The 22,452-nt window shown below is 46.3% G+C and overlaps 1 protein-coding gene across 1 annotated transcript; it reads right to left on the bottom strand.

The window, feature by feature from the left end:
• Positions 1-1,706: 1,706 nt before the first annotated feature.
• Positions 1,707-19,464, bottom strand: VCP (valosin containing protein). The gene is made up of 16 exons (XM_014309947.2): positions 19,331-19,464; positions 18,776-18,948; positions 16,847-16,989; positions 13,620-13,750; positions 11,815-11,946; positions 11,297-11,399; positions 9,441-9,574; positions 9,050-9,185; positions 7,943-8,055; positions 7,181-7,345; positions 6,951-7,073; positions 5,657-5,869; positions 4,063-4,371; positions 3,048-3,203; positions 2,568-2,722; positions 1,707-2,168 (listed from the first exon to the last, which is right to left on the bottom strand). The coding sequence occupies exons 2-16, from the start codon at positions 18,940-18,942 to the stop codon at positions 2,063-2,065; spliced, it is 2,286 nt and encodes a 761-aa protein (XP_014165422.1). The 5' UTR covers positions 18,943-18,948; positions 19,331-19,464; the 3' UTR covers positions 1,707-2,062.
• Between the last annotated feature and the right edge of the window lie 2,988 nt (positions 19,465-22,452).

Raw genomic sequence — 22,452 nt, 5'->3', positions numbered from 1 at the left:
GATTCAATTAGCATTTGCAACTTGGAGAGGCAGTGAGGAAGATTTGGGCTGCCAGGAGCTGGGGCACACACCCCACAACCCCATGCCCTCCTTGCCCCAGTCTCCACAGCAGACAAAGACGCCAGGATGGATCTGCCCTTCGATTTGTTGGGTGGTGATGTTCTCCTACCGGGAGAGAGGAAGAAGCTGCTATCCAAGCTGTGGAATGCTCTGGGGAGACCAGGAGAGCTCCTTTCCCAGGTGGCAGAAAGCACCTGGCTCTGGTTCCCTGTGGCCAAAGCAAAGCTGGTATCTGTCCCTGCAGAGCTCAGGGAGGAGAATCAACCCTAGAGCAGAAAGGTGATGTTTAACCCAAAAACGGGATGGAGTGAGGCAGGGGAAGCACCAGTCCTCCCAGCCTCAACCCTGCTGCCACAAGTGTCCCCCCCGGCGCCAGCAGGAGCGATTTCCCCAGCAGAGGTGGTGTTTGGACAGGGACGGCGGTGCCGGCAGACAGCTCCCAAATAGGGCAGCGCAGGTGAGCCGCAGCCCGGCCCCCGGGGCCGGCACCCCTCCTCCCCTGCTGCCACAAGTGTCCCCCCCGGCGCCAGCAGGAGCGATTTCCCCAGCAGAGGTGGTGTTTGGACAGGGACGGCGGTGCCGGCAGCCAGCTCCCAAATAGGGCAGCGCAGGTGAGCCGCAGCCCGGCCCCCGGGGCCGGCGCCGCCTCCTCCCCGCAGGGGCTGTGCTATTTAAACGCAGCGCTCCCTTATCTCACTGCGCTCATCGCACAAGCTCCTTCTCACCACGCCCAGTCCTGTCCCTCTGCCATTAAATCCTCTCCTCTTAAATACAGACGGCTTGAGGGAGTCCTTCAAGATGCGCCAGGCTCTGGGACAGAACTCCACAACCCACCCCACAGCTCCTGCCCTCTCCCTCGCGGCTCAGCCCCAGAGGCACAGGGAAACATTCTGCCACACAAACTGCGTTTTACCCTCCTTGCAGAAACCCTCAGTTCCGGCATTCCCTGCGAGCAGCTCTGTGCATTCTACAGCCACTGCCCCCTCAGGAGGAGGGCTCAGCCATACCCAGCCTCTTGACCTGCTCCTGCTCCCTACGACCCAGGGCTTCCCTGACATAAAACAACCAAGTACAGCAGTAGCACATTTTTCAGTTCACAGAAGGGAAAATAAAGAAAGCAGCAAGGCAGGGAGGCAGAACAGGTGAAAAGGAAGAAAAACCATGATCAGAACTCAACTACTGAGTGTGACACAAGACCAGCTTTCCAACAGAGATCTGGGACAAGCATCAGAAACTGGGATACATGGAATGTGTTTAAGGTCCTCTCTCCCCAGCCACAGTGGTGTCACACTGAGCCACAACCTGAGACACCCCAAGTGCCCCTCATGCCTGGATGAGACAGGGATTCTTGGAGAGATCCTTTGCTGCAGAGCCACAGCAGCAAGAGATCTGACAGCTCCAGGCCAGCCTTGGAAGAGCAACAGCAGGTACCTGCTGCCAGGCTCCCCCTGCAAGCCAGGGCAGGGCAGAGACACTGCCAAACCCATTTCTTCCATTAACAGAGCTAAGAGGTGTTAAGCATGAAGAGCAGCCCTGTCCACAGCAGGGGAACATTCACACAGATGGGCTCCACTGGAGCACAGAGAGCTCACACAGCACCAGACACACAGCACCAGCAACACACAAAGGAACTGCCAGGACCTTGCTAGAGTTTTGTGGGATTTTTATTAATTTTTTTTATTATTTTTTGTGGGGTTTTATTTTTTTTTAATACAGGCTAGCGTTGTACCCTTGCTAAAGCTGCTGATTCTGCCACATAAACTAGAACAGAAATTTCTCAGAAATTAAGTCAGTTCCCCTCCTTGTTAATTCACTGTCTGCCTCCCAACTGAACACCGCTCTGGATTTGTGTTTGCAGAAAACATTCCCTGTACAAAGTCTCACGTGCAGCTACACTGTTCTGACTGAGGAATGAAGAAGCCAAGAGTCCACTGAACATTGGATTTTTCCCTGTACAACGTGGCCTGGTGTGGAGTTTGGTCCACTGAGGGCAGGCAGCGAGTTAACCGTAGAGATCGTCGTCATTGTCTTCGCTGTACACGTTGCCCCCACTGCCACCTCCTGTGCCTTGGCTCGGGCCAGCGCCGCCCTGGTTGCCTGAGGGGAACCTGCATGCAGCAGCACAGGACAGGAGAGAAGAGAAGCTGTTCAAAAGCCTCCTTGCAGCTCAGTGCCATACCCTCCCTCTGTGCCAAACCCCAGTGACAACTAAGAAGGAATGGGATGACGCCTTAGGGAAGGTCAGAGGGCTCATGGCTGCTGGCTGTAAAACCTTGCTTGAGGTAAAGGAAAAGAGGGACTTTGGGTGCACCAACAGAGCAGCTACAACCAACGTGCAGCACAGCCTACAGCCACCACGCTGTGTCTTGGTGCTCTATACTCAAGGTTGAATGGGAATGCACAGTGCAAAAGAGGTTTCCTGCCCAGAACCCATCAGAAAGCTGCCCCAGGGCTGTGCTCGGGGGCTGGCTGAGCCACACTGCGCAGCCCTCACACCCCACAGGTACCTGAAACTGCCAAAGCCACGGCTCTGCTGTAGGGTCTGTGCAAACATCTCATATTTCCTGATGTCGTTGTCACTGACAGAGCGGCGGGCAAAGCGCATGGCCTCCTCAAAGTGATCCCTGCGGATCTCGTGAACAGGATCGTCCTCCTCCACCTCCTGCAGCAGGACAGAGGGACCAGGTGAGCTGTGTGCCAAGCTCCACGGGCCCAAGAGCTGCTCACAGCTTCCCTCCAGGTTAGGAGGCTCCCAACACCCTCCACGGCGGGGGCTGGAGAGGTGTGCATGAGTCAGGGCTGCAGAATGCACCTCCTGAGCAATGCTGACCATGAGGCATCCCAGGAGGGTCCTCAACCTCCCACAAGAAGAGAACAAAGTGCTCCAGCTCCACGCTCTGCACAAGAGCCCACTCATCCCCAAGGATGACAGAGGAACACTTCACACCTCAGGCATGTGGGATGGGAGAGCTCGGTGTACCACTCACCATGGCAGAAGGGTTGGTTTGCCTCTCACGCTCTCGCCTGATCTCACTCTCAATGGATTCGCGGATGGCCAGTTTGCAGGCACGCTGGCAAATTTCTGTCAGGTCAGCCCCTGAGAAGCCATTGGTCATCTTCGCCAGGAAATCCAGGTCAACATCCTAGAGAATAATAAAAAAGAGAGGCCATTCCTTTACACCTCATATACCCAAGTGACAGAGAGGTATCTTTAGATCCCCGGGTATCAAGGTGCTGTCTTAACTATGGCCAATTTTGGAAAGATCAGCTGTTGAGATTCTCGTTTTCAAGAAAAGTTAACCACATATGAAAGCAGGCTACACTCCTCACACCCACCAAGAATCCACAAAGTGGCTGTAAATGCCTCTGCACTTACAGATTTAGGGTATGACTTGCTCAGGTCTCAGCATGAGGAGTCAAGCAAAACACCATCAGACTGGAAATAGAGATGGGGTACAAGCAGACCAAGACAGCCGACCTCCTCCTCTCCTCCCCCTCAGTTGAGAGGGTACTACCGCAACCTTCTTTGAAACTAAGTAGGTAAGCTTGGCATAGAAAAGCTTGGGCTCCCACTTCATGTATGTTTTTCTTTGATTAACTCTTAGCTGCATTATTGCCTCTATCCAGGTAAGGGACACAGCTCTTGCCTATGACAGTGCTCAGCAACAACTCACTGCAACTGCTCCTCTTCAATTCATATTTCACACCTGTATGTTTTACACTTTTTTTCTTCTTTCCCAGAGTGCAAGAATCTTTCCCACCTCACCAAAATAGGGTTTTCTGATCCTGCACCACGAGCAGAACCCTATTTTGTGACAAGGAGCTGCTATGCCTACAAACCAATTTATGGCTTTGCTGACACCTAAACTCAGAGCTCCAGCTTCCTCTCCCATTCTACTACATGAATGAGCCTCCAGACCTCTGTGCTATCCACAGCTTGTGAGGAACATACAGCAGCACACAGCAAACCCAAGCCAGAAGCAGTGAGGGTGCAGATTCTACCTTTGCAACTGGTGATTTCCTCAGATTGGCTTTAAGGATTGCAACCCTGGACTTCTCGTCAGGCAGGGGGATGTAGATGAGCTGATCCAGGCGGCCGGGGCGCAGGATGGCTGGGTCAATGATGTCTGGCCTGTTGGTGGCACCGATGATGAAGACGTTTTTCTTGGTGGACATGCCGTCCATCTCGGTCAGGATCTGGTTGATGACACGATCTGCAGCACCACCGCCGTCACCGATATTCCCACCTCGGGCCTTGGCGATGGAGTCCAGCTCATCAAAGAAGAGCACACATGGGGCTGCCTGGCGAGCCTGCAAAAAGCAGTAGGCACCATTATCCCATGCTAATACTGCCCAACAAGGAGCATGCTGACTCCACACTAAGCCTTCCTCACCATTAACACAGCTCAAGAGAAACAGAAGCTCTTCACAAGGAGAGCTTGGAAGAGCTGCTCCAGAGCAGTCTCTTGCCACACAACCCCTCACTAAATTCTCCTGAAGAACAATTTGGATTTCCCTGAAGTGGGAACATTGCGAACCAGGCAGAAAAGCAGTAATTCCAACGCCTAGAGTGAAAAATTGAGTCGTTTTGCTGGACTAGAACTCTCCCTGCAAGACCAGAAGATGTCAACTGGTTCTTCAGGCACTGAAGCAGATGAGATATATCCAAATGGAAAGGAGAAATCCAATTGCTGTCTTCAGCTACCTAATGCGTAGTTATGGGGAGCTGGATCTTTCTTCACAGTGTGCAGTGAAAGGAGGAAAGACCACAGGCACAAGGAGGTGGCTGCTGCAGCCCTCACCCCTGCACAGCTCTCCAGCCCCTAGCCTGGAGGGTGTTGGGAGTCTCCTGACCTGGAGACACAGCTGTGAGCAGCTGAGAAAATCCCAGTAAGAAATAAGGAACAAATTGGTCACAATAAGAGTGCTCCAACACCAGCACACAGGCCCAGAGAGGTCAGGGATTCTCCACCCTTCACACATGTCCAGAACTCAATGCACTGAGCTAATGAAATTTCAAAGTTATGTCCCTGCTCTGGACAAACAGTTGAACTAAACAGTCTCTGAGGTTCCCTTCCACCTCGATTTTTCTCCACTCTCCTGCCAACTTTTTTCTAATACACCACAGGAGCAAGGATTCACATGATAATCCATGCAGACACCTTCTGGGACAGGAGATGACTCTATGGGACAACTAAACAGCAGTGAGCTCCTTTCTAAACTGTGTATATTGCAGGACAAGAACCCATAGGATATTCTGAAAATCTGTAGATGATGACAGTTAATGAGGTGCTAATCGAAGTTTCCAGGGGTGTGGAGCATACATGTGCCCTCCTAACCATAGCCTCTGCCACAGGCACTGGGGAACTTATCACCCTCTACTGACAGATGCCGACTGCAGTCAGAGAAAAGAGTTTCAAGAGCTATGTTGCTGAAGAGGATTAATTCCAACAGCAGGAAAGAGCTCCTGCTCTCAGTGCAAGTGGGAAAACACATAGAAGACACAAAGAAGAACCAGTAAGACGGATTCAGTAGAGAGAAAGTTCTGGGGATACCTCAGCACAAAGACAGCACAGAGAGTAGGAGAAACACTTACCTTGTCAAAGATCTCGCGCACGTTGGCTTCAGACTCACCAAACCACATGGTGAGCAATTCCGGCCCCTTGATGGAAATGAAGTTTGCCTGGCATTCATTAGCAATGGCTTTGGCCAGGAGTGTCTTACCACAACCAGGTGGCCCATAGAACAGAACCCCTTTTGATGGGGTCATGCCAAATTTGAGGAACTTGTCTGGGTGCTCCACAGGATACTGAAAGAGAACAAAACAAAACCTCCCATGATGAGCCACAACAGGCTACCTTGGAAGTACAGAATGGTTTGCACATCAAGGGACCTTCAAAAGACCATCCAAACCCAAGTCCTCTGCCACAGGAAGGAATACATTTCTCAGTTTTGGTTCTACCAGAAGCACTATCTGAGATTTCTGGTGGATTAAACACAAGATCCTGCCAGGTGCCACTGCAGTTTTCAAGTGGACACTGCCTTGGAAAGGTGCCTAAAACAACCTATTTATCTCTAGGAACTAAGTACAGTTCAGTACTTTCCCAAGTACCAGTTCAGTACTTTCCAGCACACTTAACCTCAGCTTCACTCTGCCCTGCAGAAGCAAAAGGGAACAGCTCATTACCTAACCTATTTGCTCTGCTCTCCAGAGACAGCAAGGTGTCTGATGTGAGCCTTTATCCTCAGCAACGAGGTCATATACAAGACAGGTGATGATTTTAACATCAGAAAGTTAGACTGAAAATTTAGATTCTTTTATTCACAGACAGGATGTTTCTACAGTGCCAGCTGAAAGCAGGAATGTATCCAATTCAAACTGCCAGCTCAGACACCTAGACACCTGGAGTTTCCATAGGTAATTTGCAACATTTTGTTCAACTGTTCTTTCCTTTTCTAGAGGGCTTCACAATTACTTCTCACCTGTCCCCGTGCTAAGGCTGATGGGGAGCCCTTCAGAAGCTCTCTGTATGAGCACCTTCATCCACTGCCTGGCAGAAACAGCTACCATGTAGGATGATTCTCAGCAGTGGTCCCACTGCTGGTCTCCACTTAAGAGGCAGAACTGTGGCTGTTTATGCATGTTGCACAACACCCACATAAAATGCCACTGCAGACTCAGCTCAGGAAAACATAATGCTGCTTCCCAGCGCCTTCCTCCCCAAGTTCACTAAGATGGAACAGCATGGTATTTACAGTCCATTAGAATAAATGCCATAAAGCCTGTACATTTACTCTGTTTGCAGTCCAAACAAGAAACTAAAGATATTCTAGATATTATTATTGTATTTTTAAGCTGGCTAAGCAAATAATCTGTTGTAAAGCCTTACCTGTACAAGCTCCTGGAGTTCCCTCTTTACATCTTCTAGGCCACCAATATCTTCCCAGGTAACTTGTGGCACCTCCACCACAGTCTCCCGAAGAGCAGAAGGATTGCTCTGGCTTAGAGCCCACTGTTGTTAGAAGAAAGGGTATTATATGAATTCTAACATGTTACACCCTTTTGCTTCAGAGAGGCAATTAATTGCACCCATAAGAATATGGGGCACTCCTGCATTACCCTGAAGTCATCCATGGTCACTGCCAGAGAGTTCATCACTTCAGCATCAATGGTTTCATCTTCTAGGTCTATGAGATCCATCTTCTTTCTGATTGCCTGAAGAGCAGCTTCTGAGCAAAGAGCAGCCAAGTCAGCACCAACATGGCCATGGGTCTCGTTTGCCACCTGGAAGCAGAGCACTGACCATGACTCACAGGGATACAAGCAAGGGCAACACATGCACTGGTCCCTCACTGGGAAGGGAGGAGAGCAACATCAGGGCTTTGCTGCACATTCAAGACAAGTGCTAACAGTCAGGCAAAGACACTGTGCCTTCTACTGCCTACTAGAGATCCAATCTGCGTCTGGAATTTAAAAAGGTAACCCTGAGAACTGAAGTTCTTCATTCAGGACAGAGATGACAGGAACCATCCAGCTTACAGGTGGTGCAGTGACACCACAATGCTCACCCAGCTGTGTGTGAGCTTCTTCAGGGCTGCTGTACCTTTAAAGGCAATGACATAGCAAACAATCCCAGGATGACAGTGGCAAGGCACTTCCAGATTGGAATGATACACTTAGCCATGCCATTCCTAACTAGTGAGTGAGGACTTTTGGTCACTGGTAAACTGGTCAGACGAAATCTCAGGGATCACCCATCCATGCAGTTCCAGGCTGTCCTAATTGAGCCACTCCACTTGTACAATCAAGCCGTAACAATACTTCCATTATGAAACAGAACACTGGAAACGAGACAAGCTTTCCTAATGGCACACTACTCACCTGCTCCAGATCCACATCATCAGCCAGTTTCATATTTTTTGTGTGGATCTGCAGGATCTCCAGGCGCCCAGTGGCATCAGGGATACCAATATCTACCTCTCTGTCAAAACGACCTGGGGAGCACAAGCACACATTGAGCTGCTGATTCTGCACATCACAGGAGCTGCTGCCTTCCTCTGACTGAGCAAGGTGATGTTTTCCACAAAATATCAGAAAATGACAGAGTTTTGGGTTTGCCTGCAACATCTATCAGCACAGTAGAAGAGACAGATCAGAGACAGAGGAAAGGTATGAGGCATTTAGGGCAAGTGAGACTACTGTGAGACTAACAGTAAGACCTTGGGATTATACAGCACAGAGGACTGCACATTTAGTAACTTCTTCTGAGCTGCATTTTTGGGATATAGACTTCACTGAACCAACATACCATGAGACATTTTTATTTCTACCTTTGTGTTCTTTTTACAAGAGTCCAAAAATACTGAGAGATTTAATTTTTTAGAACTTTCACAGCATTACCCAAGTAGTGAAACACATGAGGAAAACAGGGCATCACTGAAATATTCACTAAGATGTGTACACCTCTATTTTTCCTCCAGCCACAGCTGTGCTTTCAAATGGCTCACTACACATTTAAGAGGCCAGTTCCCCCTGCACAGTTGATAGGTTTGCTATTACAGATTCTACCAACTGGTCACACACCAGATATTCATGTTTTGAAGACCTGAGTCTCAGAAACTACTGTACTGTTCATTAATAAAAGAAACCCAAATCAGATAATTCACAGCCTTCTGCCATGTAATGCATGAACATCCCCTTAGGCATTTCCTCCTTAAGTGTGTCCTGAAATAGCTTCACCTAATACAGGCTAGCACACTTTTCCCACTTCAAAATATTATTTCTACACATTCTCACCTAACATGGCACAGAAAACGACATCAAAGGCTTCACGCCCGGAAAATACTTTCTAGCAAGGAGCTGGAGACAAGTCAATAGTTTATGTAACACATGTTCAGCACGACTTTCTGCTCAGTCCTTAGGGGGCCCCTGAAGGGGGCCTGTCACAAAGTGTGTGACACACGGGGAAGAGGGGGCAGGGGCGGTTACCGAATCGCCGGAGCGCTGGGTCGATGCTGTTGGGTCTGTTGGTGGCTGCCATCACGATCACGTGTGCCCTCTGCTTCAGCCCGTCCATGAGGGTCAGCAGCTGAGACACGATGCGACGTTCCACCTCCCCATGTGTCTGTGGGGACAGAGAGCAGCGCTGGCACCAACAGCTCTACAAGGAGCACGGCAGCCAGCATTGCATGGGAGCTGGCAGAGACAGCAGGCACAGCATGGTAACAAATGTCCTGAACTGTATCTAATGCTCCTGGCGTCCAACTGAATTCAGGTGTTAAAGAAATGCTGCTTTACTCTGTAGTAAAATGCAGAGACTCATGCCAGCTGCTATCAAAAAAAGGGACATGCTAATTTACCTCCTACAGGCTCTCTTTACCTTCTCTCTCTTAGGAGCAATGGCATCCAATTCATCAATGAAGATGATGGCAGGAGCATTCTTCTCTGCTTCTTCAAAGGCTTTCCTCAGGTTGCTCTCAGACTCACCAGCCAGCTTGCTCATGATCTCAGGACCTAAAAGACAGCAATGCTGTGCCACTCAGAAGAGAGGCAGCTAGCCCCAAAAACACGCAGCTGAATATTTTTAGTACAACATCCACATGGGACAAGCTATATTTCAAGCCAAAGCAAATACTATCAATCAAATTCACTAAATCTGCAGCTGAAAGACAAGACCAGCATGCAGAATTAGTTTCTATCATTATTTTGGTGTTTCCAGTTTACTCTAAGAGAATGCAGCACTAGACAATGAGCTACCTTTAGCTGCCTCTTTCCTTACCCTATTTCACACTTGGTGAGCTTCTCTGTAATGTGCCACCACACACAGTTAATGCCAGTCCTAGCTTGCAAGAGAAGCAATCAAATTATAAGGTGATGAATTACCCGGATAGGGAAGGAAAAAGCTCTATGAAGCCATCTTTAGCTTACATTACACACGTATACATTTACCTCTGTATGATCCTATAAACTAGCTTAAAAAGTCAAAACAACCAACCATAAATGAACAAACACACAAGCCCCATCTCCTTTCAAAGGTTAAATATAAAATTAAAGTGTGTAACCACATTGATCCCAAACAGATGGACAGCATTCCCCTGACATCTACAACTGCTGAACACTAGTGCAGGTTTAGAGATTTATCCTGTTTTTACAAATTTTGCTATCATGCTGATGGCAGTGGTAATGAAGAGAAAATATGCTTCTGAAGGATCCAAGAAAAATAAACCTGACCCTCAGGCACAGACAAGCTGCCAGCTGCAGAGACACAGGTGTGGGCAGGTGCTCTGAGTATTTCATTACAGGTAACTCACCAGCTCTTATCAGTTCTGTCTGCAGCACTGCCTGCAGCTCCAGATCACGGCCAGCAGGCAGTAAATGCATGGCTAACTCTGACAGCGTCATTTTCATTATGCAATAGATGTACAAGCATCTAAAGAAACGGCTGGTGCATTAGCATTCAGTGACAGCTTCCACACACTTGAGGAAATATATGACAGGGTGACATGTGGCTAAAATTAGCCCATTTACATCCACTCTCTTGAGATAAAAGCAAGTCCCTAATCCTACTGCTGGTCATTGCTGTGCTGTGTTATGCTGTCACATGATTGAAATCAGAGAAGAAAAGCTGCATTCCTTCAGTAAAAATGTTCTCTTATTCCAGCACTGACTAAAATGGGACAGAAAAGCAGTGTGGAAAATTCAGAATCTAGTCCTTACTAGGTATCAACTAGTAGCCACCTCAAGTGCTACAGGTGAGACTTATCAATAGGAGTTCTGTCACTTGTAGCTAAATTCAAAGGATCTCATTATAGTTTTCAGGGAAGTTCCTTCCAAATAATGTACTGAGAAACAAGAGGTCTTTGTGCTTTACTTGAGGGGAAAGAGGAATCCAGAGCAGCAGCTTCTTTTCTGAACAGAACATGGTGGGAGCAAAGCCAGAAGCCCTGCCAGTTCTGCCTTCCCTAACACAAATGGACTGACAGACACCAAATCCCTGTGTCTCAGCACAATCTTCCAAGCACCCTGCTACAACACAATCAAGCTTCAGGGAAGTGCGACTACACATAGTTTCACACAAAGGGCTTCCAAGTGACCCCAGAGGCACGCTTGAAAGAGGTAAGGAAGGATGTCAGGAGGACAGTGTGGCCCTACAAGCCCTGTTTACACCATTCCTTACCATAAGATGGACAAGTGAGCACACAGCAGACCTGAAGCCAAAGGAGCCACAAAACTTACCATTGATCAGGAAGAAGAAAGCCCCTGTTTCGTTGGCCACCGCTCGGGCAATCAGTGTTTTACCAGTGCCAGGAGGACCATACAGCAGGATCCCACGTGGAGGCTGAGGACAAAGGCAAGGGAGTTAGGCTGTGAGTATCTGACTGCTTAAGCAGCTTCACAGTGAATCTGTAAGCATTTGATAATGCCAGTCTGAAATTGTGATGCAAACTCATGGAACAGCTGCCATGTCACCACTGCTATCAACACCCTTTACTACTTCACACAACACACAACAAAAACCTTGCCAGTAACTGGCAGTGCTGATTCAAAGCATCACTCTGCTTTACAAGCTGCCAGTGTTTCAGTCTGTGTCCAGAACACGTACACAAATACCTTCCAAAGACTAGCATTAAAAAAAACCCCAAAAACCCACACCACAAATTATTTATTCCCCTCTCCAATACCTCCTAAATCTCTGTCGTGGAGAGACATGTCCCAGGGCAAGCCCAATTATCCACCCGCATGTGGGGACATACCTTCACCCCTATGGCCTTGAAGAGAGCAGGGTGTCGGAGGGGAAGCTCCACCATCTCCTTGATTTGAGCCAGCTGCTTCCGGCAGCCACCAATGTCATCATAGCCCACCTCATTCAGTGACTCCTCTTCATCCTGCCCGGGAGGAAACACATCAAACATCTGAGTGAAAACAATAGCTCAACAACCCCTCCCAGTCTACAGAAGCCAGGAATATGGCTTTTTAGACATTTCTTGCCTGTCTTGAGATTCTCCCTTTCGAGTCTTCCTGAAGTCTTCTATAACTGTTTCTTAGCTCTGTCTTCCCAGACATATAAAGAGAATTACCTGCATGTACTCAGACTTCACTGAAGCCCACCCTCTGGAATGACAGCCTCTGCTGCCAGGTTCCCTACAGATTCTAACACAAAACAAGCTCTGTGACTCTTTGATGGGGCTAATGGAAGTAACAAGAGACAATGTCAGTATAAAATATACTTACTCCTTAGAGTAAATGCTATCTACCTATATGGCACATTCTAGCTGCCAGCTACTGAGGTGCAATGTTACCTTTTGAGACTGACTCCAATTAGCAGAGAATGTTAAGGTCCAGACATACGGAAAAGATCATACCAACTCTTCCCTCACAGTATCCATCCATTCACCTGTCCAAACCTTTACTGGCCTCAGTTATATAGGCTACACTAAAATAATAACATAGCCTAGAACCTCAGAGAGGCTCAGTTCAAGTCCCACCTGTTTCAAGCAGGGGCTGGACCTAACAAGCACTGAAGGTCTCAGTTTTGGAGATTTCTGCCCTCTCTGGGCTCTGCTCCAAGAATGGGGGAAACATTTTTCCAAGTATCTACTCGGAATTTCCTTTAATCGAGCTTATGTGTGTCCAGTCATGTCCCTGGGCACAGCTCTCAGAAGAAGCCTGGTCATCTATCCCTTCCCATCAGGCAGTTGCCAGTAGGCCTTTGCCTTCACTTCTCCAGGCTGCATCATGCAATGATCCCAGTCCCTCCTCCTTCATTCTTGACCACCAGCTCCTCATAGTTTTTGTGGCCTAGGCTGAACTTACTCCTATCTATCTCTGCTGTGGCCTGAAGAGGCCAAGTGGGATGCATGGAGCGCCCAAGAGAAGTCTCCCAAGGGTCACAGAGGTGTTTTTCAGAAGGCAGCTTACAACAAACCAGCACTCACACTATTTGCAGGCAGAAAAAGGTACTTATTCTATGAAGTACACACCCACCTCACCTAATTTCCCTCAGATATCCTACTCTGTACAGTAAGGTTGCCAAAACCTGTCAGACAAGCCCCTCAGGCAGCCACAAGGTTGCAACATTCAAGGCTAGACACCTTAACGGACTGGGGAATTTTTATTTTTTTAATGTAAACCATTTGAAGATTTCAAATTTCTCTCGGAAAAAGTGCCCATCACTTTCTTTTCACATGGCATGAAATTTAGCACCATTGTAAGCTCTCTCTGCTACGGATCAAGGGAACACTGGAATCAAAAGATGCATCCAAGCACAGTGTGAAATATCTGGAAGCAGATGCAGAACAGCTGCTGCCAATGCACGGCATCTCATCAGCAAACCTACCCCCTGGTGCTTTCAGCATATGAGGAAGACACTGGGAGTACCTTTGTCTGACTACCTTCAGCAGCAACACATCTCCTGAAACCAGAGTTTCTGACCATTACATTCAGTAGATAAAATGTCAAAATAGGAACTGCAAACCTGTGGCCCTCAAGCACTGTCCCAGAAACAAGCTTTGGACAGAGGAGATCCAGCAGGAGCACCACATGGCAGGGTTCTGCTCACCTCTCTTTTGATGGGCTCTCCCTCACAATGGATCACTGTGTCTGGAGCTACTATGCAGTACGGGCTTGGATCTGTCTCCACCACTTTGAACTCCACTGCACGCATCCCTCCACGCACCAAGAAGATGTCACCTGTAAAACCCCACACGTCAGTGGCCTGCTGCAACCCACATCTGCAAAATGGCAACCCCTGTACAACCAGAAGCCCCAGAGATTAAGGAAGTTAGTCACACAGGCAGGGACTGTGGCATTTATAACACTGCTTTGCATGTTAAACTCAAGAGCTGCATCCACTGCAACAGCCTGAGCACTGTTTCAGTTCTCAAATTTCATCCAGTAAAAAACAGCAAACAATGGAAAAGAATATGCTGCCCAAATACAAACCACAAAGGCAAAAAGTCACTTTTTCCCCATTCAGTTTCAATTTAGCATTTTCAGAACAGGGAAAAAAACCCCAACCCAATAAAATTCATTTTGAATTTATTGTAACTAGTTGATACTAGTTATAACTGTTTGTCTCCAGAAGCAGAATAATATGTAACACTGTACTGTGACTCCTGGCTGACAGACCCTGGATAACTTCGACTTGTGTCTATAGTGTACTTCCATCTATGGTACATCAGAAGTGTTATGAACACAACCCCAAAAGTCTGCTTGGTTTTCTACTCACCTCCCAATTATTCCTTAAATTACTCCAAATAATGAATTTACTCAGGGTGCCAGCTGGTATACATGTCTTGGTTTCATCTGGGATAGAGTTAATTTTCTCCCCAGCAGCTGCTTGGGTGCTGTGATTTGGATTCTGCTGAGAATAATGCTGATAACACACTGATGTTTCAGCTGCTGCTCAGCAGTGTTTACCCTAACTCAAGGACTGCTCAGTTTCCCACGCTCTGCCAGGGAGCAGGTGCACAAGAAAGCAGGAGGGGGCACGGCCAGGAGAGCTGACCCAAACTGCCCAGAGGGATATCCCATGCTGTAAAACACCATGCCCGGTGCATGAACTGTGGGGATTTCACTGAGAGACATCACATACTGATGAGGGACCGGCTGGGCATCATTCATCAGGTGGTGAGCAACTATCTCAGGTGTCATGCAACACCAGTCTTTTTTATCCCCCATGTTTCATCCCCCATCCATTCCAGTACTACTAACTACTACTATTATTATTATTATTATTATATTTTACTTTGTTTCAATTACAAAAATCTTCTTAACTCACAGGTTTTTCCTTTTTCCTGATCTGCTCCCCATCCCATGGCTGGGTGGTGAACGAGTAGCTATCTGGTATTTAGTCACATGCTGGGATTAAAGGACAACAGTCCTTCTTGGCAGCCAGCAAAGGGAAAAAGAGTTGGCATAACAACAGATCTGAGCAGAACATGTTAACCCAAATTTGGTATAAGCATTCAGTATATAATAGTAGCTGGTAACGGTGTTTATTTGTGCTTGTTCTCAGGGTGTGTTTTTAACACCTCAGTGTAGGTGTCCCCTCTGGTGAGGTTTATTGCCCTTGCTGCCTGGGCTAACATGATCTTTCTGTTGTTCTTTGCAGTAGTGGCTTATGATGAGATGGAGCCGCTGGTCCTGAGACGAATCTGAGGAGTGAACTGAGCACTGCCATCGGCTCTGTATTTCGGAAGCCATCCACTGGGAACCACTGGTAACTGCACCTCTCCTACATCTCCCGATGTCTTCCAATGCCAGGCCGATTACAGTAGCATTTGAGCATTTTAAAGATTTTTAACATCCTTTCAAAACACCTGAAGCCAGGCTGGTTCTTATCACAGAATTTCCCGAGTTGGAAAGGACCCATGGGGATCACTGAGTCCAACTCCTGGTCCTGCACAGGACAGGCCCAAGGATCACACCATGTGCCTGAGGGTATTGTCCAAATGCTTCTGGAATTCTGGCAAGCTTGGTGCTGTGAAACAGTACATCACTGAATGTGATTCAGGTCTTGTTTACAGTTAATATATATAAGAACATCATCCAGAGGGGAAAGTGTCCAGGCCAGTGATTATCTAAAACATTCTGAACTCCTGAACAAGGGTGAAATCCTGAAAAACTAGTAAATATGTGGAAAAAGGTGTGCTGTCAGGCTGGCAGTTCCAGAGAGACACAAATCACTGCAATGTGCTGGCACCTGGCCCAGCACATTGGAAGCCTGTTCCATATTATTCCATACTCTAAGAGGAAAAAAAGGTCTTTGGATCTGATGACAAAATATCAGGCACTGAAGCTACTCCATCCCAGGGACAGGCAAAGCGTGATTTTCAGAGGGAGTATTGCATTCCTTATTGTGCAACAGCCTCTTGAAAACCAAATGATGCAATGGTCTGCTCACGACAAGAGACCATTGAGAGCAAAGGCTGGTGGGACCAGCAAACTTTGGGACACACATTTAGCAAAAGCTGTCTGGACTAGCCCTCCCCAACCAACACTTTCACATGCTGTAGAAGGAGGCAAAGTTCCTGCAGTGCACATAAAAAATATGCTGGGATAAACAGTCTGGGTCACTGCTGCCTCAGGCAAAGGCAAGCCCACACATGGTTCTGCTTTTCTACACATTGTTCTGCTTTTTCTCAAGGACCTGGGTGGACTTTGTGGGCGATGTGAGAGGATGGAAAAGCCCAGTGTATGGGTCAAGGTGATTTGATTTTAGGTGAGAGTAGGAAATTAACTAAATTACATGACAGTAATTGTTACATGAGTTCATATGATCACTTCTATGGCAGCTATATGCACATCACCACATTCAGCACCTCACAGCAGATGACTCCGCCACTCCACATGTGGTGATCTGAACCTGAGTCCCCTTCAATTACCACATTAATGAAGGATGGACTCTGATGAAACTGGATAACCACAATGTAAACCAAACCAATTGATTAATATGCAGGCAATTCACCAATTACATCACATGGTAGCAACTTAGTTTAATGAGATTTTCTCCCAAGTTCCACCTGAGCCTTTCTGATGTTCTCCTATCTCATATAGCTAAAAAAAATGTAGGAGAACGACCAAACTGCTCTGCCAGCCAGCAGCAGCAATCACTCCTTCTGATGACTATGGAAAATTTGTATCATCACTAGCAAAATCTCCCCCTACAGATGCTGATCTAATGCCTCATGGAGATCTGTGCAAGCTTCTAGAAATTGTCTGTATTTAGTCTCAGGACTAGCTCACACTTGCGGCCATGAGGACTTGAATGACAGGCATTGTTACCTTTCCTGATAGGTCTGTAAGCTTCCAAGAAGTAGGGCTTGAGGTAGACCTCAAACAGATTCCCTGTGATCCCTTCTACTGTGTCATCAATAGGCAGCACGTGGATACGTTTGCCATATTTCACATCTGGGCAAGGTTGGATGCTGCAGAAGAAGAAAACTCCAGTTAGTGCTGGACTTACACCTCAGTGTTACACCTGGACAAGAAAAGACATGCCCCTTCCCAGGAAAGAACATCCAAAGACCATCAAAAGCCTCAGTGAGACTTCCAACCCACATAGAAATATTTCAGTGCTGACAAGGCAAAAATCATACCAAGAGCTAGTCTTCACAGCACAACACTTACTTGCCTTCACTCCTTTCAGCCCTGTCCAAGACCACTGGAGAGTTTAATAGCTTCCTCCTACCCTTCTGCTCTTCTGCAGACCCCCTCTCCACATTCACACATCTCTAATATAGCCTAAAGACCTGTAAGAGTCATGAGGCAGTTTTTATATCAACAAGTTACTGGAGAACCAGATGCAAGGAAAAGTGAGTTGGGGAAAACACTTTCTTCCCTCTTCTCTCTCACTGCAGTGCCCAGAGTCCCTATTGCTGACAAACCTGATTCCAAGCAAAGGCTCTCACAGTACCAACCAGGGGTAAACACCTTAGCAGCCATGAGTAGGTCAGTCCCACTTCCTGACGGCTAATGAGTAGGTTAAAGGCTGAAAGCCCTTTCCTCTTTTAAATACATGCTACAGTTATTATTTTGTAATGTAGCACAACAGCCTACTGTAGCAACAGCCCAAAGTATCTAGCTGTGGCAGAAACTGGCTTCACCAGTTAAGAAAAGCCAAGGAACTGCAGCTGAGCACACAGCTTTTCATATGTGATATGTGACTTTTATTAGAGACTCCTAATGGATTCTTTTACCATGTGCATTACAGAGAGGACATAGCAAAAGGGTAAAAGAGAGACTGTCCCAGAAGGAAAATATTTGACACACCACAATCAGAAAGTGTTAGCATAATTATCTGGATTTTGGCAGAAACCAGGACACAGTAACACTATAAGCAGTTAAAGATTGGCAAGAAAAACTTTGAGGGCAAGTGAGTAAAAATTCCCTGACCTTGCAATGAATCAAGACAACTGGTGACACATTTGGGAAGCTGAGAAGCACTACAGACACAGTGCTAACAGAGAAGACGAGAGCATGGGCTGTCACACTAGAAGAGACTCCAACAGGAATCTCGCATCAGCCTAAAGTAAGAATTCACCTCTACTTTAAATCCAAAGACACAAAGCACCATTCTGAACCAATTACAGCGCTGTTTAAAACTCACATTTTTAGAGGTAGAGGGATGGGTGGAACAGCCTCATTTCTCTCATCTACTAAGTTTGCATGAAACACATTTTGCATTTAAAAATTAATACAGATATTACTTCAAAAAGTCTGGTGTCAGAACCTGGCTCTCATTTTCTCAGAGACAATGCTCAGGAGGACAAGAGGCTGTTAGCCCTCCCTTATTTAAACCTGCAAACTACCATTTTTATGTCCAGGAAATGCTCATGTGCTACCGTTCTACCTGCTCCCATCACAGAATGAAACCTGTCTCCTGTAAGTAGAGATACGTATTTCCAAGTTTTACTACTACTTTTAAGGTCCTTTCTATTCAAATCATTTTATGAGTCTACTTCCCACAAGTGGTGCACAACAAAATCCCTGGAACATTTTTTAAGCATTCCTAATTTAACAATGATTTTTACAACAAAAATTGGAATATAAACATCCTTGGGGCATTTTTATCTTGTTATTTGTCTGTTCCACTTGTTTTCTGGCATTCATTTCTAATAGGTTTTAACCTGTTTTTGCAAGAGGGCAGCTCAGATACTATGAGATAATGTGTGATGCTGCTAATGTTTTCCACAGGTAACACTGTGTCCTCACCTGATCACATCACCCAGGCGCACTCTCAGGTTGTTGCGAACAACCCTATTCATGCGAATCTTCTCATCTGAGCAGGTATCATCTGACAGAACAATGCACACTGCTTCTCTCCTCTTCTTTCCTTTGAGCAGGACAGTGTCTCCTCTGAACAGCTGCAGTTCATCCATCTTTGCCTGTAAACAGCAAAGCGTTAGAACAAGCTTCTGAAAAAACAGGAATTCAAGTACTTGAAGGAGAGTTATTCGACTTCGGAAATTACATCTTCAAAGTGATATACTAAATCCAGAGGACAGAGACTCCCTACTGCAGTAGTATAGAGCTAATCCCAAAACCAGAGGAAGGGCACAAGCTCAACTGAATCCTACAAAATGAGGCTCAAAAAGCATTTTGTCAAGGAGGAGCGTCAGGAAACAAGACAACCCTCCCTCAGTGGTAACAGCTGTAGCTTCTGACATAAACACTTGTACTCATGTTGCAAAGTTACATTTCAAGTTAATAGACAGCAACAGCTTGCAAATTAGCAGATTAAATGCTTTGCCTCCACAGATGACGCACCTGGGACAGTGACACAACACTGTTGTCTTCATTGATGGCTTCGTCAACAATTAACCGATTGGGCCTGTTCTTCTGCTTCAGAATAGCAGTCGATAAGTCATCGGCTTTAGAGCTGGGAGAGAAAACACAGCTTATGAGCCTGCATGATACTGGCCCTGCCCAGCCACCCCTTGTTTCCATCTCCACTTTCTAAGAGTTTCTTTGTTGTCTTGTCTTTTATAAACTCTACATGTTTGTAGCACAAAGGAGAACATTACTTCTCAGGGACCAGTTCCAAGAGTTCAAGGGAAGATGTTTTCTGCCAGTAAATGTAACTACGAGCTTCCAATGGATACAGCTATGAAGCTATCTATGAAAAGAAGTGGTCAGTGAGATCTTGCTGACTGTAAGATGTTTCACCTCAATGAATTAGTCAGAGTCATCTGTAATCACATGTAACTGCTGCCAACAAAACAAGTTCAAGTCTATTTGGTGTCAAATCCCAGATAAATAGCAGCATTAAAGGACAATGCTGGGGCAACCCTGACAGGAAGAGCTGTAAGAGTTTAGCCGGTCGATGCCTGTTTGTTAAACCTAGCAAGCTGTAGAAATATTCAAGTGCTCACAGAAAATGATTTTGTGTTGGGGGTTTTTAGCTGTTTTCCATAACATCACAAAAGTCACTGCAGCTCTGGCCTATAATACCACCAAGAAATACAAGAGATAATTCACTTCCCTTGACAAAATGGAGTAAGTAAAAGATCAAGGAAATGGAAGAAGGGCAGATTAACTGTTCTCCTTCAAAATCTAATACAGCAAATAATTCACTCTGTGATAGAATATGAATTGGAACCAACTTATTCTAGAGGACCTCTTTAAAGCTGTACATTAGCCACACACAACAGGGGTGGAGTGCTGTAGCTTCCCCCAGTAGGCTGACTACTTTCTCCAAGTGTGTAGCTGTGCCAAGGTCAGAAGAGAAAACCTTGCATAGTCTGACTTGATTCTGAAAGAAAATAAATGAAAACAGTCTTCCCCTGACCTAAGCAAGCAGCAAGCACTGGCAAAAAGTAGGGAGCTTTGTGGACAATGGCAGCAGCCATAACTTCAGCTCCATCTCCCCCTTTTAGAGACAGAATGATGAGAAAAAAACCAATCCTTGAGTGGAAATGGGAGCACTTGGCATGTTCACTGCATTTTTAAGAGTCCATCAGAGAGGGGTAACATACCTATGGTGTGATTTTACCCAGGTTCCTCCCCACCTCAAGGCAGAGGCTTTTCCAAGACAGGCTATGCAGTGTTGGCTTCCTTCTCTGCCACGTAAAAGGGGAAACAATACCAAGCAAGCCTGTGAGAGCAGCCAGCTTGCTTTCAAAAAGTTTTCAAGCTTCCCCTAAACACTGGTATCACAGGAAACATGTTGCAAACCACAGGCAAGATTATTTTAAGTGAACAAAAGTTGTAGAAGATTTTTTTCCTCGACTGCCAGCACTATTGAAATTTACCTTTTTCCTCTCTTTATTAAAGACTGCAAGAGGTAAAAAGGACACAATAAAAGCTGCTGGATACATCCTAGAAAGGGCTCATGAATTCCACAATGAATCTAAAAATGTGAGTCCTAAAAAGCCTGCAGTTTCCAGGAAAACTGAGGGAGCAGTAAGCAAACTGAACAAATACATTATCAGGGCAGATTATGGTTAAACAGTGCACAAAAACCAACAACCTACTTGTAAGGACTTCGCCTCCTCTTTAGCTCATGGCCACTGGTAATTAATCCAGCAAACAGATTTCAAGATTTCAGTTAAGGAACACCAGGGAGACACAACACTCATCATTTGGGTTATCCAGAGTGTGACTGTAACTCCTCCCTCTGCATACAAGATGTGAATCCCAAGGCCTTTTGATAAACCACTGCCAGACTTTGGCTATGTGAAATGTTGCTGAAACTAAGTGTCTGTCCCTTGGGATGCAGGGACTGCTATTACAGCCAAAAAAACAGCCTGGAACACCAGATCAAAAACAAACAGTAGAGAAACTGGGTAACAACTGGAGACTTTTCAAGCAACACTCTACACAAAACAAAAGCTGCAAAAGGCTGGAGAGAAAGTTTGGATAGCACCTGACATGCAGCAGTGCAGAAGAACACAGCAAGAATCCGCTTGGTTCTGCTAAATAAGAGAAAAAAGTTTTAGTATGGAAGAACTGAACCTACAGTTCCCTAAGAACTGAGGGCTGGATCAATATCAGATGCACTCAGAGTGATCAAAAAGGATTGGAGGCATTAAAAATGGAATAAAAGTGTACAAGAAAGAGCATCCAGGGAGCTAAATGTGCAAGGTCAGCTTCAGCGCTCTGACCCGACAGGTCTGCAGAGGAAAAAACAAAGGTGCTACAAAATTACATGTCAGCTAGGCATGGAAGTGATGTCATTTCTCCTGCAGACAAGGGTACGGTTTAGACAGATAAGCACTACCCATCTTTCAGCAGCAATCTAAAATATGTTATCACCACCATTTGCCCTCACTGCATCTCTCCAGGGGTTCCTCATGCTGCAGCTGAAATAACAGGGCAAAAGAGATCTGTGCACCTCAACGACGCTCAGACAAACCCCAACAACTGTAGGAAGGAGAGCACAAACAGCAAATACCAAGCAGGAAAGCCTAAGGCGTGGGTTGGGACTCTCTCCTGCCAGGAAACTTTGGGAAACAACAGGGACAGAAAGCTAACCCAGGTAATTTTTAAAGCTCCTTGATGAGCTTCTGGTCAGAGACAGCCTGGTGGAAACCCTCCAAATCACTTCCCTGACCTGCCCAGTTTGTCAGCTCCCTCACACGCTTTCCCTCTTACCCCTTTCTTTCCATGACTTAACAAAGCCACAAACTGAACACAAAACGTAGCTTTAGAGCTGTTTTGGAATTAAAAGGTAATTCAATTCTGTATTAAGCTGCCCCTAGACAGAAGCCAGAAGTAAGGACACAATCACCAGCATAGCAAATGGCCAAGCTTGCACATAAAGTCTATAAAGTCTTTGCTTCAGTCTATAAAACTGAAGCAAAGATGTATTAGCCCTAAAGGCCAACCATGAACAGGCTCCCTCGGCCTCCTTTTCTCTCTCAGTAATGCAGTTCAACAGCATCATTTCA

The sequence above is a fragment of the Geospiza fortis genome, unplaced genomic scaffold (genome assembly GCF_000277835.1).
Source record: "Geospiza fortis unplaced genomic scaffold, GeoFor_1.0 scaffold878, whole genome shotgun sequence".
In the NCBI taxonomy this organism is placed as follows: domain Eukaryota; kingdom Metazoa; phylum Chordata; class Aves; order Passeriformes; family Thraupidae; genus Geospiza; species Geospiza fortis.
This window is presented reverse-complemented; position numbering and strand designations above follow the sequence as displayed.